A 15607-nucleotide genomic window follows, 5' to 3' on the forward strand; every position below is an offset into this window, starting at 1 on the left:
TCTGCCTACTTGTGATCTCTGTGGGTCAAATAAATAAATAAAATCTTTAAAAAAAAAAAGCCATACGAACAGGCATTTTAAATCTTTAACATTGGATTAATGCAGTAATGGAATGAATCTGTGAAATTTTGAAGGCAGAAAAGGTCTAATTTAGTTTAAAATAAAATATGAAGCACCTTTGTGAAACTTATTTTGTTCAATCAGTGATTGTGAAGAAACCATGTGTAAAAAAATGAAAATAAAAATAAAAATAAAGAAGTTGTGTATATATTTTTATAATTCAAACCATGGGAATCATTTTAAAACACTTCCTTAAAAAATGGATATTATAAACTGTGCTAGCCAATACAGCAGCCACGATTCACATATGATTATTTAATTTTTAATTGGCTAAAATAAGGTAAAATTTAAAATTTGGTTTCCGTAATTTTTTAAAGATTTTATTTATTTATTTGACAGAGAGTGAGAGAGCACAAGCGAGCGGTGGGCAGCAGAGGGAGAGGGAGAAGCAGACCACCCAATGAGCAGGGAGTCCAACACAGGGCTCCATCCCAGGACCCTGGGATTATGACCCAAGCTGAAGGCAAACCCTTAACTGACGGACACACCCAGGCAGACACGTAACCAACTGAGCCCTCCAGGCACCCCCCAACACGTGGCTCTCAAGCACTTGAGATGAGGTGATTAAAGGAAGTAAATTTAGGTGCGCCTGGGTGGTTCAGTCGGTTATAAGCATCTGCCTGGGCGGATCAGCCAGTTAAGTGTCTGCCTTTTTTGACTTGGTTACTGATCCCAGGATCCGGAGATAGAGCCCCGCCTTGGGCTCCCTGCTCTGCGGGGAGCCTAGTTCTCCCTCCCGCTCTGCCACTCCCTCTGCACTGTACACCTGCACAAGCTCGCTCGCTCTCTCGAATAAATAAATAAAATCTTTGTTTAAAAGCCCACACGTGGCTAGCCACTACCATGCTGGACCACATAAATTCATAGAGCATTACCAATATAATGGTACTGGACAGCAGTGGTCTAACAAATTATGTAAGCAGCCATCATAATAAAGTGAACCATGTCAATCCTGAAAAATTTTTGTAAATACAAAGTTTTTGCTTTTGTAATTTTGTTTCTAATCCAGGGGATATTTCAGACAGCACAAAATATAAATCAAATTTGAAATGTGCATATATAGTTTAAAATTTAATCTTGCCTAGAATGTCATTTTACTCTCCTATATTAGCTGTATTACTAATAGTGTGTAAAATTATTTGTAAAGCTGAATGGTGAAGACAAAGACTAGCTTAGATAAATTAAATAACTCTGGTCAAAACTCTTTTGCAATCTATGGAAGATTTTTTGGCTTGAATTATTTACTTTTTAAACCACTGTAGGGTGCCTGGGTGGCTCAGTGGGTTAAGCCTCTGCCTTCAGCTCAGGTCATGGTCTCAGGGTCCTGGGATCGAGCCCCAAATCGGGCTCTCTGCAGGGAACCTGCTTCTCCGTCTCTCTCTCCCTGCCTCTCTGCCTACTTGTGATTTTTCTGTCAAATAAATAAATCTTTAAAAAAAAAAAGACCACTGTAGGCATAGCCTAAACATAGAAAGATACGTGTAGAAATACTATAATTTTATTAACATAAAGGCAACTAACAACTATTTATTTGGACAACAGGTTCATAAAAATCGCACCTTACATTTTAATCTTCCTAAAATTAGTTATACTATATTTCACTAACATACTCTAAAAACTGAATTTAATTTTCAAAAAATATATCATTTGAAAAATTGTATCTATTCTACAAATTGACCACATAAGGCCATCCTAAACTACTTTATGAGTCACAAAAATAACAAGACTTGTCAACTTTCACACAAATTACTTGGACCAACTTACTACTTTTTATTGAATTTCTTCTTTGCCTTATCAAAAGACCAAGTCAATTAATGTCCACTAAACAAGAAAATCCATGGGTCATAAGCAAATGTGCCTAACTAAAGACTGATCTCTCACAAGGAAAAAAACTGGTTTTTTGAACAATACCTAAGAATGCGATAAAAGCGAATGTAACTGAGAAGTGTTCCATACTAAAAGTTGAGATGACATTACAACTAACAAACGTTTCTCTTTTCTCTGACAAAATGTTTCTTAAACACAAAACAATGAAATTATACAGTATTTTCTATGGCTAAAACATTCAAGAACTTTAAAGTACTTAAGCTAAACATAAAATCCTACTCATAAGCAAAATGGAATTATTTTTTTCATTTGCCAATATTCCTGCCAATATCCTTCAAGATCACTTTTTTCTAATTGAATTTCTGATCAATATTTTCATTTAAATATGTAAGATTCAAATTTGTATGCACTTCAACTAGTAGAATCAATCAGAAAAACACAGTAAATATATTAAACCTTTACCCAGACATTTCAGAAACAGTAACAAAAAAAAAAACCAGTGTCTGAACCTGGTCAGATTCTTTTTATTCATAGTGATATATTCTTAAATTTGAACTACTTCAATAGAAACAAAAAGCCTCCTGACATGATTTTCTGTGATGACTCTTAGAAAACTGTTGTGATAAAATATTATCAGGAGGTAAATAAAAGGATGCTGTTCTTATTAGAAGTAAATAAAAAAAAAAAAAATAGGTCTCATGCCTGGAAAGTTTGTGTCAAACAAAAGTATGTCAATCCTATGAATGCCCTGCTCGTGGATATACAAGAAAGCCAACATGCGTGTTTTGGTTATGTGAAAACCATGCCTCCCTTCTGAACCAGTGGAGCTTAGACCTCAGATCTGCAGTGATGGTCCACTATGACAAATACTGAATGTCCACTACCTACAAATTCCCACACCCGGCGTCATGGTTTGCCTATCCAACCAACTACGTCTCTCTACCTCACTACCTATGCATGTGTCCCTGATGCTCAGATCATACCTATTGCTAAGAGCTAAACATGCTCTTCTCATTCTACCTTGAAACAGCAATTAAAACAACCTATAGGAGTTTACTACCATTCCCTTAATCGGAGGTTCTTATCGGAGTACTGCCCATCACTTGGTTCACAAGATGAAACATTATACCTCTTCCTAATGCAATTCTGTCTGCTCTGTGGGCAGAGAAAGAACATCAGATATTTCTTCAGTTGTGAACGCAGAACCACACTTCCACTACAACAAGCTAATTTTGGAATGACAACTTGAGAAACTTACAGGATACAACAGTGTAAAAAAAAAAAGAATGCAGGGTGGCTGGCATTCAAGTAGTTGAGTCAGAGTCTCTTGGCTCTGACTCGGCTGGAGGAGTTGTTGCGGAAGCCACTATGCTTTGGATGTGGACTTCTTGAGGTCATAGCGAAGACTACGGATGGAACTATTGATAGCTGTCACACACAACTTCCAGTCGTATCCGGTTTCTGAGAGACTGCAAGTCGGGTAGATGTCTTGAAGAAATTCTGATGGCAAAACCCGAAAACGTAAGTTACTTAGAAAGCACTTCTCAGACAAATGAATTTATTCAACCTCAGTTCTATTGCAGTGACTACAAAACGGTCATTAAAACTTTAATTAAAACGCATGGAGTATAACTATTATTAAATGAGCTGAACAAATCTTTTCATCTAAAAGGATAATAGGAAAAGGCACCATTCTTAAATCACAGTAAAATAACAATATCCCATGACCTTGTCACGTAACCAGAATGGAAGTCCTCTCCTGCCTTCAGTACCCAACGTAAACTTTTCTCATTCTTGAATTTATCAAAGGCGCACGTTATTCGTTGTATCAAGACTTGCTAAGGCTTTGTAACACACAAGAGGCTGCAATGTCTTTTATACTTTGAGAGGCAAGAAGCTGTCACTGCTAAAAATTTTGATTTATCTCCCACAAGAAAGGAGTCTCTTCATCTTGCAGTTAGAGGAAATTGTCTGTAAGGGAAGGCTACAGAGCACCATGGCTCAAGGAGCGTGCTTAGAGAAAGTGGGTGGACAGACAAAGGGAAAGGGGGAGAAGAGAGAAGTTTTTAACTAGAGGAGCAGAACTGTCCTCACATATTTTTATAAGTGACTTCCAAAGTGCATTTGAGGCCTTAGGAAAGGATCTGTTGTGCCCTACAGGCCGGCATTAGCTGACTACATTAATTTCACTTGTTTTTCTTTTTTTTTAATATAATTTTTTATTAACACATAATCTATTATTAGCCCCAGGGGTACAGGTCTGTGAATCGCCAGGTTTACACACTTCACAGCACTCACCATAGCACATACCCTCCCCAATGTCCATAACCCCACTCCTCCTCTCCCGACCCCCCTCCCCCCAGCAACCCTCAGTTTGTTTTGTGAGATTAAGAGTCTCTTATGGTTTGTCTCCCTCCCTGGGCCCATCTTGTTTCATTTATTCTTTTCCTACCCCCAAACCCCCCACGTTGCCTCTCAACTTCCTCATATCAGAGATTACTTGTTTTTCAATAGGATTAAAAAGTTGGGAAATGAGGAGAATGTCATGAACACAGCATAGGTCCAAAATTTTTAGCGAGGCAGGTGACAGTCAAAAAGCTTTTAAACTCCAAGGACTACTTACTACATCAGAGGGTAGCCTAGAAGGAGGATTTCAGTGGTTTGTCCTTGGATTCAGTATCGGGGGGTGTTTTTTTATGTTGCAGGACATCTTTTTTTATTTTTTTATTTTTATTTTATTATTTTGCTGCCTGACATTGTTATTAACAATAACTAAGAGACTGGAAGAGAAATACAGCACCCACAAAGCTCCTAAAGTGGTTAGTGTTTCCCCAAAAGTGTTCTCTGAAACACTAGTCACGAAGAAGTTTCCCAGGGAAAAGATTCTGGTTGTGCAAACGAGCCATGCTACACACTCCAAAGGTGGTTCCCACTGAAAAATCCCGCAGTAAAGAGACCCGCTGATTCAAAGGTGACAGAATCAGACGCGTGAGTTGGGCATATAAATGAGGAAGGTGGCAATGCAGAAAACAACCGAAGGTCAGGACTGTGGAGATCTGGATGGGCTTCAGAGCTGAAGGCATTCAAAACATGTTTCAAAACAGAGTCAGGTGAAATAGATCTATAGGGTAAGGCCCTGGGGAGGGGGGCCAATCAAGAGCTTCCCCCCCATTTGACTATAAAAAGCACCTTATTCATGAAGCCCCCATTAACATTCAGGTGTCTTTAAGAAATATTGTTTGGGGGATGCTTGGGTGGCTTAGTCAATAAGTGTCTGCCTTTGGCTCTGGTCATGATCCCAAGGTCCTGCAATCGAGCCCCGCATCAGGCTCCTTGCTCTGTGGGGAACCTGCTTCTCCCTCTGCCTGTTCCCCTTGTTTATGCTCACCTGCTCGCTCTCTCTCTCTCTCTCTTTCTGACAAATAAATAAATACAATCTTAAAAAAAAAAAGAAACATAGTTTGGGGAATGCTGCTCTACACTAACAGGATAAAATGCAAGGGAATAAACATAAAATCCTACACTTACATCAAAAAAAATACTGACAGTATAAACAGGAATAGCCCAAACACTAACAACATAAGTACTAGATAAACATCAGTATATAGAAAAAAAGATCTAGGGTTCTTAGGTGACTGTAAAATTAAAAATGGCAAGTGCCATTTTAGTCTGCATTAACATTGACATTGGTCTTGGCAATGATTTTTTTTTAATCTGACACCAAAAGCAAAAATAAACACGTGAGACTACATTCAACTAAAAAGCTTCTGCACAGCAAAGGAAGCCATCAACAAAATGAAAAGGCGATCCACTGAATGGGAGAAAATATCTGCAAATCATGTATCTGATGAGGGGTTAATATCCAAAATATAAAAATAACTCATACAACTCAACAGCAAAAAAAACCAAGCACATGACTTAAAATATGGGCAAAAGATCTGAATAGATGTTTTCCCTAGGAAGACAGAGAGATGGCCAACAGATATTTGAAAAGATGCTAAACATCATTAACTATCAGGGAAATGCCAATCCCAACCACAATGAGAGATCACCTCCCCCCTGTCAGAATTGCTATTATCCAAAAAACCAAGTGCAGGAGAAGATGTGGAAAAAAGGGAACGCTCGTGCACTATTGCTGGGAATGTAAACTGCCGTGACCACAATAAAAAAAAAAAAGTAATGGAAGTTCCTCAACAAATTAAAAATACAACTACCATACAATCCAGCAAGTCCACCTCTGAGTATTTATCCAAAGAAAACAAAAATACTAACTCGAAAAGATATAAGCACCCACCCTGTTCACTGTAGCATTATCTACAATAACCGAGATATGGAAACAACCTCAGTGTCCAAGTATCCATGATGGATGAATGAATAAAGAAACTGCGGTGTATATACATACACAAAGACACACATACACACACACTGGAATATTATTCAGCCATAAAAAATAATGAAATCTGGGGCGCCTGGGTGGCTCAGTGGGTTAAAGCCTCTGCCTTCGGCTCAGGTCATCATCCCAGGGTCCTGGGATCGAGCCCCACGTCCGGCTCTCTGCTCCGCAGGGAGCCTGCTTCCTCCTCTCTCTCTGCCTGCCTCTCTGCCTAGTTGTGATTTCTCTCTGTCAAATAAATAAAATATTAAAAAATAATAATAATAATGAAATCTTGCCCTTTGGGACAACACGGATGGACCCTGAGGACATTACACGAAGTGAAATAAGCCAGGCAGAGAAGGACAGATACCCTATGATTTCACTTACATGTGGAATCTAAAACAACAAGATACAGAGAACAGACAGGTAGTTGCCAGAGGCAGGAGGCAGGGAGAGGAAGAAATGGGTGAAGGGGGTCAAAAGGTAAAAAAAATAATAATAATAAAATGAATACATGTTACAACACGTATACACGTAGGAAGGAAGGAAGAAGAAAGGGAGAGAGGGAAGGAAAAAAGGAAGAGGAGAAAGAATGACTTTGCAGGAACAATTTGCAGAGACAGCATGTTTACCAAAAAAATAACATTTAAAAATTAAAATTAAAATGGCAAGTGTCATTTTAGACGGCATTAACAGCCTAATAGGTAACAGTATTATTGTATTCTGGGTTAACTTGAGCACATCTGAAGTTAGTCCCTGAATCAGATCATGAAAGACAGGCAAATATTTCTATGAGGAGTTCCTGAAGGAAATGGAGATATTCACCTGTAAAAAAGTGTAAGACTTAGTGGGGAAAAGTTGTGAATAACCCTTATTTTCTCAAATTCTCATGCTTCCATGTAGAGGGATCTCCAAGTTGGGAAGTTTGGGAAAACTGGGCATGTCTGAGCTGATATTTTTATCTCCTCCTGCCAGATTCTAGTGGTTCTCTCTCACTTGATTCCGAACTTGAAAGTGGGGAGAGAGGGTGTATTTACTCTCTCTCAATGCTCCAGCAGGAAGTCACAGCTCTCTCTACATACTTGAAGGCCTATCATGTGAAAAGTAATTGGATCTACCCTAGTTAGCTCTGGAAGGGAGAAGTAGAACAGATGTGTATTACATGCAGGGAAGTAAATTTTAAGTCACTTGGAGGAAAAACCTTCTCATGAATTAGAGCTCCCTTAGAATGTCTTGGGTTGCTGGAGGCGAGAGAATATGGTGATGGAGGAGGAGGACCCAAGACTTCTGTCACCCCGTGAACACAACTAGACAGCCACCAAATCATCCCAAATACCCCAGAAATCAACCTGAAGTCTGACGGAACAAACCCCACAACTGATGGAAGAAAAGAGGCCACGTGGAAGAAGGCGGGAAGTGGTGGGGATATGGTTTACGGGAGAAATGGGTGGCAGGTGCTATGGGGTGGGGAAGCCGTGCAGAGGAGAGAGAGAACGAGAAAGGGAGAATGAGAGACAGAGAGAGAGAGAGAGAAGCACACAGGGGAATGACGCACAAGAAGAACAAAACCGGCTGAATTTCCTGAGTTCTTGCAATCGGCAGCAGGGATTAAAGTCTGGAGTTTCAAAGGTCAGTAGGCTTGACTGGGATAGAGCCCGGAGGGCACTGCCCTGCTCCTGCCCAGAAGGCAGGCAAACTCCCCTCCCGTGCGGAAACAGTGATTTGAAGACCGCCTGGGGCACACAGGGAGTAGATGACTCACTCTTCTTGGAGCTTTGTCCCTGAGAGGCAGCATTCCCAGAGATGGCTCTCTGGGAGCAAAGGAGCTGGCTGGGGCTCCGTTTCCCTCCCCCAGCCCTCAGCATAAACACAGAGCCACCGGTGTGAAGCAGCAGAGGGAGGACGGTGGCTGCCTAACTTGCTTACACCAAGCCCCACCCCACCCCACTCTGGCAGGACTGCCCTTCTCGGTCAAGCTTGCCTCAGTCCCAGCCTGGTGGGCCCCTTCCAAGAAGACCAGAAGAAGTCCCTGCCCACACCACGTCTCCCGACCAGAGAGTTCTGTGGCCCTTCAGTTCTAGTGGGAGTAGCATCAGGTCTCATCTCACAAGCAGATCATAGCACACCTACTTAAAACTCACCACATTCTGGCCAAAAACCAAACACCGCACCACAAGCAAGGAGAGCTTCTGCAGATGCACAGAGCAGCCAAAACACAACAGCAGAGTGCATGGGGCACCCAGCAGAGACACTCCCTGAATTGCCAGGCCCTGGGTGCAACATGACCTCTTCTTCCTAAAGCCGTACTCTCAGAAGCAGGAAACAGAACTGGCTTTTCTAACACAGAGAAGAAGACAGAGACCGACAAAATGCCAAGGCGGAGGAATTCATCCCAAATGAAAAAGCAAGATAAGGCCATGGCCAGACATCTAAGTGAGAGAGATCTAAGTAACATGCCTGATGGAGAATTTAAAGCAACAATCACACGGCTACTCACTGGGCTAGAGGAAAGAATGGACGGCGTCGGGGAGACCCTTACCACAGAGATAAAAGAGTTAAAAAAGAATCAGTCAGAAATGAAGAACGCAATAAACGAAATTGGAAACAGGCTTGATGCACTGAACTGTAGGCTGGAAAAAGTGACAAAGACAAGAAAGGATCAGAGAAAATCTCCAGAAACAATAACAAAACGAGTAATACAACGGCACTGAATACATATCTATCAGTAATCACTCTGAATGTAAATGGATTAATGCTCCAATCCAAAGACATAGGACGTCAGAATGGATAAATAAACGAGACCCATGTACATGCTGCCTGCAAGAGACTCATTTAGACCTAAAGACACCTTCAGATTGAAAGTGAGGGGATGGAGAAACATGTATCATGCAACTGGACATTAAAAAAAAAACCAGAGTAGCAATAGTCCATCAGACAAACTAGATTTGTAAACCGAAGACTAATAAGAGATGAAGAAGGGCACTACATCACAACAAAGGGCACAATCCAACAATTGTAAATACTTATGCAGCCAAAATGGGAGCACCAAAATATATAAAACAATAACAAACATAAAGGAACTCATTGATAATAATACAATAATAATAGGAGATTTTAACATCCCACTTATATCAATGGGACAGATCATTTAAGCAGAAAATCAACAAGGAAACAATGGCTTTGAGTGACACACTGGACCAGACAGACATAACAGATCTATTCAGAACATCCCATCCTAAAGCAGCAGAACACACATTCTTTTCAAGTGCGCACGGGACATTCTCCAGAATGGATCACATATTAGATCACAAATCCGGCCTTAACAAACACAAAAAGACTGAGAGCATACCATGCACATTTTCTTTTCTTTTTTAAAGGTTTTATTTATTTACTTGACAGACAGAGATCAGAAGTAGGCAGAGAGGCAGGCAGAGAGAGAGGAGGAAGCAGGCTCCCTGCCAAGCAGAGAGCCCGATGCGGAGCTCGATCCCAGGACCCCGGGATCATGACCTGAGCCGAAGGCAGAGGCTTCAACCCACTGAGCCACCCAGGAGCCCCACCATGCACATTTTCTAACCACAATGCTATGAAACTAGAAGTCGACCACAAGGAAAATCTATAAAGACCATAAATACATGGAGGATAAAAAAACATGCTTCTAAATAATGAAGGGGTGAACCAGGAATTCAAAGAAGAAATTTAAAAATACATGGAAACAAATGAAAATGAAAACACAATTGTCCAAAACTTCTGGAATGCAGCAAAAGCAGTTTTAAGAGGTAAGTTTACAGCAAGACAGGCCTACCTCAAGAAGCAAGGAAAGTCTCCAATATGCAACCTAATCTTACACCTAAAGGAAACAGAAAAAGAACAAACAAAGCTGAAAGCCAACATAAGGAAGGAAATGATAAATATTAGAGCATAAATAAATGATATAGAAACTAAAAAAAAAACAAAACAGATCGATGAAGTCAGGAGCTGATTCTTTGAAAAAAGTAATAAAATTGATAAACCTCTAGCCAGACTTAACAAAAAAGAAAGAGAAATGACCCAAATAAATAAAATGACAAATAAGAGACAAGAAATAACAACCAACATCACAGAAATATAAACTATCATAAAAGAATATTTTTTAAAAAACATATTCCAAAAAATTAGACAACCTGGAAGAAATGGATAAATTCCTAGAAACATATAAACTACCAAAACCAAAACAAGGAGAAATAGAAAACTTGAACAGACTGATAACCAGCAAAAAGAAAAAAATAATAATCAGTAATAAAAAATCTCCCAATAAACAAAAATCCAGGACCAGATGACATCACAGGTCAATGCTACCAAATATTTAAAGAGTTAATACCTATTCTTCTCCAACTATTCCAAAAAATAGAAAAGAAAGGAAAACTTCCAAATTCTATGAGCCCAACATTACCTGATACCAAAAGCAGATAAAGACTCCACTAAAAAAGAGAACTACAGGCTAATATTCCCAATGAACCTGGATGCAAAAATTCTCAATAAAGTACGAGAAAACCGAATCCAACAGTACATTAAAAGACTCATTCACCTCAATCAAGTGGGATTTATTCCTGGGTCGCAAGGCTGGTTCAATATTCCCAAATCAATCAACATGATATGCCATATTAATAAAAGAAAGAATAAGAACTATATGACCATTTCAAAAGATGCAGAAAAAGCTTTTGAAAGATAAGTTTATTTTTTTTAGTAATCTCTATACCCAGTGTGGGGCTTGAACTCACAACCCCAAGATCAAGAGTTGCATGCTCTTCCAACTGAAGTCAGCCAGGCACCCCTCACCACTGTTATTTAACACAGTACTGGAAGTCCCAGCCACAACAATTGGACAATAAAAAGAAATAAAAGGCATCCAAATCAGCAAGGAGGAAGTAAAACTTTCACTATTTCCAGATGACATGATACTCTATATAGAAAACCGAAAAGATTCCAGCAAAAAATTGCTAGAACTGATACATGAATCCAGTAAAGTTGCAGAGTACAAAATCAACATGCAGAAATCTGTTGTATTGCTATATACCAATAATGAAACAGCAGAAAGAGAAGTCAATCCCACTTACAACTGCACCAAGTACTGTAAGATACCTGGGAATAAACCTAACCAAAGAGGTGAAAGACTTGTACTCTGAAAACTATAAAACACTGATGCAAGAAACTGAAGACGACACAAACACATGGAAGGACATTCCATACTCATGGATCAGAAGAACAAATATTGTTACAATGTCTATACTACCCAAAGCAATCTACACATTTAATGTAATCCCTATCAAAATACCAACAGCATTGGGATGCCTGGGTGGCTCAGTGGGTTAAGCCTCTGCCTTCGGCTCAGGTCATGATCTCAGGGTCCTGGGATCGAGCCCTGCATCAGGCTCTCTGCTCAGCAGGGAGTCTGCTTCCCCCGCTCTCTCTCTGCCTGCCTCTTTGCCTTACTTGTGATCTCTCTGTCAAATAAATAAATAAAAATCTCTTAAAAAATAGCATTTTTCAGGGCACCTGGGTGGCTCAGTGGGTTGAAACCTCTGCCTTCAGCTTGGGTCATGATCCCAGGGTCCTGGGATCAAGCCCCACATTGGGCTCTCTGCTCAGCAGGGAGCCTGCTTCCCCCCCTCTCTCTCTGCCAGCCTCTCTGTCTACTTGTGATCTGTCTGTCAAATAAATAAAGAAAATCTTTTTTAAAATAAATAAATAAATAATAGCATTTTTCACAGAGCTAGAATAAACAATCCTAAAATTAGTAGGGAACCACAAAAAGACTCTAAATAGTCAAAATAAACTTGAAAAAGAAAAGCAAGCAGGGAGGCATCACAATTCTATACTTCAAGTTATATTATAAAGCTCTAGTGATCAAAACAGTATGGTACTGGTACAAAAATAGACACATTGCTCTATAGAACAGAATGGAAAACCCAGAAATAAACCCATAATTATATGGTTAAATCATCTTCAGCAAAGGAGGAAAGAACATACAATGGGAAAAAGAAAGTCTCTTCAACAAATGGTGCTGGGAAAACTGGACAAGCTACATGCAAAAGAAAGAAACTGGACGACTTTCTTACACCATACACAAAAATAAATTCAAAATGGAAGAAAGACCTAAATGTGAGACATGAAATCATAAAAATCCTAAAGAAGAACACAGGCAGTAACCTCTTCAACATCAGCCGTAGTAATATTTTTCTAGACATGTCTCCTGAGGCAAGGGAAACACAAGCAAAAATAAACTATTGGGACTTCATTAAGATAAAAAGCTTCTGCACAGTGGAAGAAACAATCAAACTAAACTAAAGGCAACCTATGGAATAGGAGAAGATATTTTCAAATGACATATCTGATAAAGGGTTAGAATCCAAAATATATAAAGAATTTATAAAACTCAGCACCCAAAAAATTGAATAATCCAATTAAAAAATGAACAGAAGACATGAGTAACCATTTCTGCAAAGAAGACATCCAGATGGCCAACAGACACATGAAAAGATGCTCAACGCCACTCATCATCAGGGAAATGCAAATCAAAGCTACAATGAGGTGTCACTTCACACCTATCAGAATGGCTAAAATCAACAACACAAGAAACAACAGGTGCTGGCGAGGATGGGGAGAAAGAGGAACGCTCCTCCACCATTGGTGAGCTTGCAAATTCGTTCAGCCACCATGCAAGACAACATGGAGTTTCCTCAAAAAGTTTTTGAAATAAGTCAGAGAGAGTTGATTATCATATGGTTTCACTTATTTGTGGAGCATAAGAAATAACACGGAGGACATGGGGAGATGGAGAGGAGAAGGGAGCTGAGGGAAATTGGAAAGGGAGGTAAACCCTGAGAGACTACGGACTCTGAAAAACAATCTGAGGGTTTTGAAGGGGCAGAGGGTGGGAGGTTGGGGAACCAGGTGGTGGGTATTATGGAGGGCACGTATTGCATGGAGCACTGGGTGTGGTGCATAAACAATGAATTCTGTTACACTGAAAAGAAATTAAATTTTTAAAAAGTTAAAAATAGAACTACGCTATGATCCAGCAACTGTCCTACTGAATATTTTCCCGAAGAATATAAAAAGACAAATTCAAAGGGATACATGCCCTCCGATGTTCACAGCAGTATTATCTCCAACAGCCAAATTATGAAACCAGCACACATGTCCATCAACTGATGAACTGATAACGAAGAGATGGTGTATATATGTACATTGGAATATTACTCAGCTATAAAAAGAATAAAATGTGGGGTGTCTGGATGGCTCAGAGGGTTGAGCCACTGCATTTGGCTCGGGTCATGATCTCAGGGTCTTGGGATCGAGTCCCACATCGGGCTCTCTGCTCAGCAGGGAGCCTGCTTCCTCCTCTCTCTGTGCCTGTTTCTCTGCTTACATGTGATCTCTCTCTCTCAGTGTCAAATAAATAAATAAAATCTTAAAAAAGAAGAAGAAGAAGAAGAAAACCTTGCAATTTGCAAGGACATGAAAAGACTTAGAAAGTATTATGCTAAGCAAAATAAGTCAGTCCAAGAAAGACGAATTCTACTCATATGTGGAACGTAATAAACAAACAAACAAAATGAACAGATGGAAAGAGAGAGAGAGGCAAACGAAGAAACAGACTCTTAACTATAGAGCACAGAGATGGTTACCAGAGGGGAGGCGGGTTAGTGGGGGGTGGGTGAGACAGGTGATGGGGATGAAGGAGGGCACTGGTCCTGATGACCGCCGGGTGATGTACGGAAGTGTCAAATCACTACATTGTACACCTGAAACTAATATTACACTCTATTTTAACTAACCACAATTTAAATAAAAACTGAAAATAAATAAATACAAACCAAATTTTTAAAAATGTACTGGATCGCCATCAGTAGAAGCGTTCGAGCTGAGGGGAGGCAACTATGTCAAAGCTGAGATCAAATTCCTGCTCTGGGGGAAATGTTGTCTTGGAGGATGTGTAACATTCTTCCTATTGCTAAGACTTCACAGTTCTGTGATATGCAGAAATGGGTGGAGAGCATAGGAGTAAGGTTGTGCACTGATTACCAATTTGCCGCCCACTAACTGTCTCCATGTAAAGCAGGCTCGAAAGACCCCCTAAGCGATACTGAACTCTCATCAGAGAGCGTCAGACAACAGTTTCTTCGTAAAATCAACACCTCTGGCTAGCAGACATATTTACTTTTGATTACTAATTTCCAGAAGAGTGCCCCCAAATAAGAAAATCTTAGAATAAAAAATTGTATCAGAATAGAAGAATAAACTACTTTATTTAGTCAGTGGGATACCAATCAGCAGTTAAAATCCATGAGCAAGATCTCAAAAACATAATGTTGAGTGATAAAAAATTTGCAAAAGGGGGGCACCTGGGTGGCTCAGTGGGTTAAAGCCTCTGCCTTCGGCTCAGGTCAGGATCCCGGGGTCCTGGGATCGAGCCCCACATCGGGCTCTCTGCTCAGCGGGGAGCCTGCTTCCTCCTCTTTCTCTCTCTGCCTGCCTCTCTGCCTACTTGTGATCTCTGTCTGTCGAGTAAATAAATAAAATCTTTTAAAAAATTTTACAAAAAGATACATACTATATATCTCCATTTATGTACATTAAAACAACTATAGAATGATATTATCTATTATTTATAGATCTATCAATATAGGTAGAAAAAGCATAAAATATGTATTCATCTAACTCTAAGATTATGGTTACTTTTGGGGAGAAAGACAGGGGAAAGGGTTGGTGAGATGAGTTTTAATTATATCAGTAATGCCTTATTATTAAAAAAAAAAATAACCTGTAGCACAAAAAGCAAAGCATCTCCATCTGTACTGGGCTGACAGCTGCTTATTATACTACTATATCATTTTCTGTACATTTTTGTGTGTTTTAAATTATACTGAAGCAATGGTTCTAAAGAAATTACACTGGAGACTATAAGGTCCAGTCCTTCTTTGAGTGCAGGAATCTCTGGTCACTCGGCCTTTGTTCTGACTCTTCATTCTCCAAGTTCATTTTAACCCTATATTAAAGTAAAATATGCTTTCTGTTCAGATTCCCCTCCTTGGGCCTGGATCTGCCCACATCCCTAGGACAATGATGATGATTCTCTTGCATTCTCTCTGCTGAAATAATTCACATGGCTGCCCTTCCATACAGGAATAGAACTTTGAGTCTTATGGCAAATTTGTTAAAATACGCCCCATGCGGATAGTATGTCAAACTCATACTGAATATTTTTTTACTACAAAAGACATCTTCTCAGCTTGTAATATA

At 39.7% G+C, this 15607-nt stretch overlaps 1 protein-coding gene across 1 annotated transcript in view; it reads right to left on the bottom strand.

Annotated features, from left to right (window-relative positions):
- Positions 1–3251: 3251 nt before the first annotated feature.
- The window catches only part of BEND2 (BEN domain containing 2), a 59545-nt gene continuing 47189 nt past the window's right edge, over positions 3252–15607 (bottom strand). The window contains 2 exon segments of the mRNA XM_045994719.1: positions 3252–3304; positions 3307–3447. Of these exon segments, the coding sequence (XP_045850675.1) occupies positions 3252–3304; positions 3307–3447 (194 nt within the window).

The sequence above is a fragment of the Meles meles genome, chromosome X (assembly GCF_922984935.1).
Source record: "Meles meles chromosome X, mMelMel3.1 paternal haplotype, whole genome shotgun sequence".
NCBI classification, from domain to species: Eukaryota; Metazoa; Chordata; class Mammalia; order Carnivora; family Mustelidae; genus Meles; species Meles meles.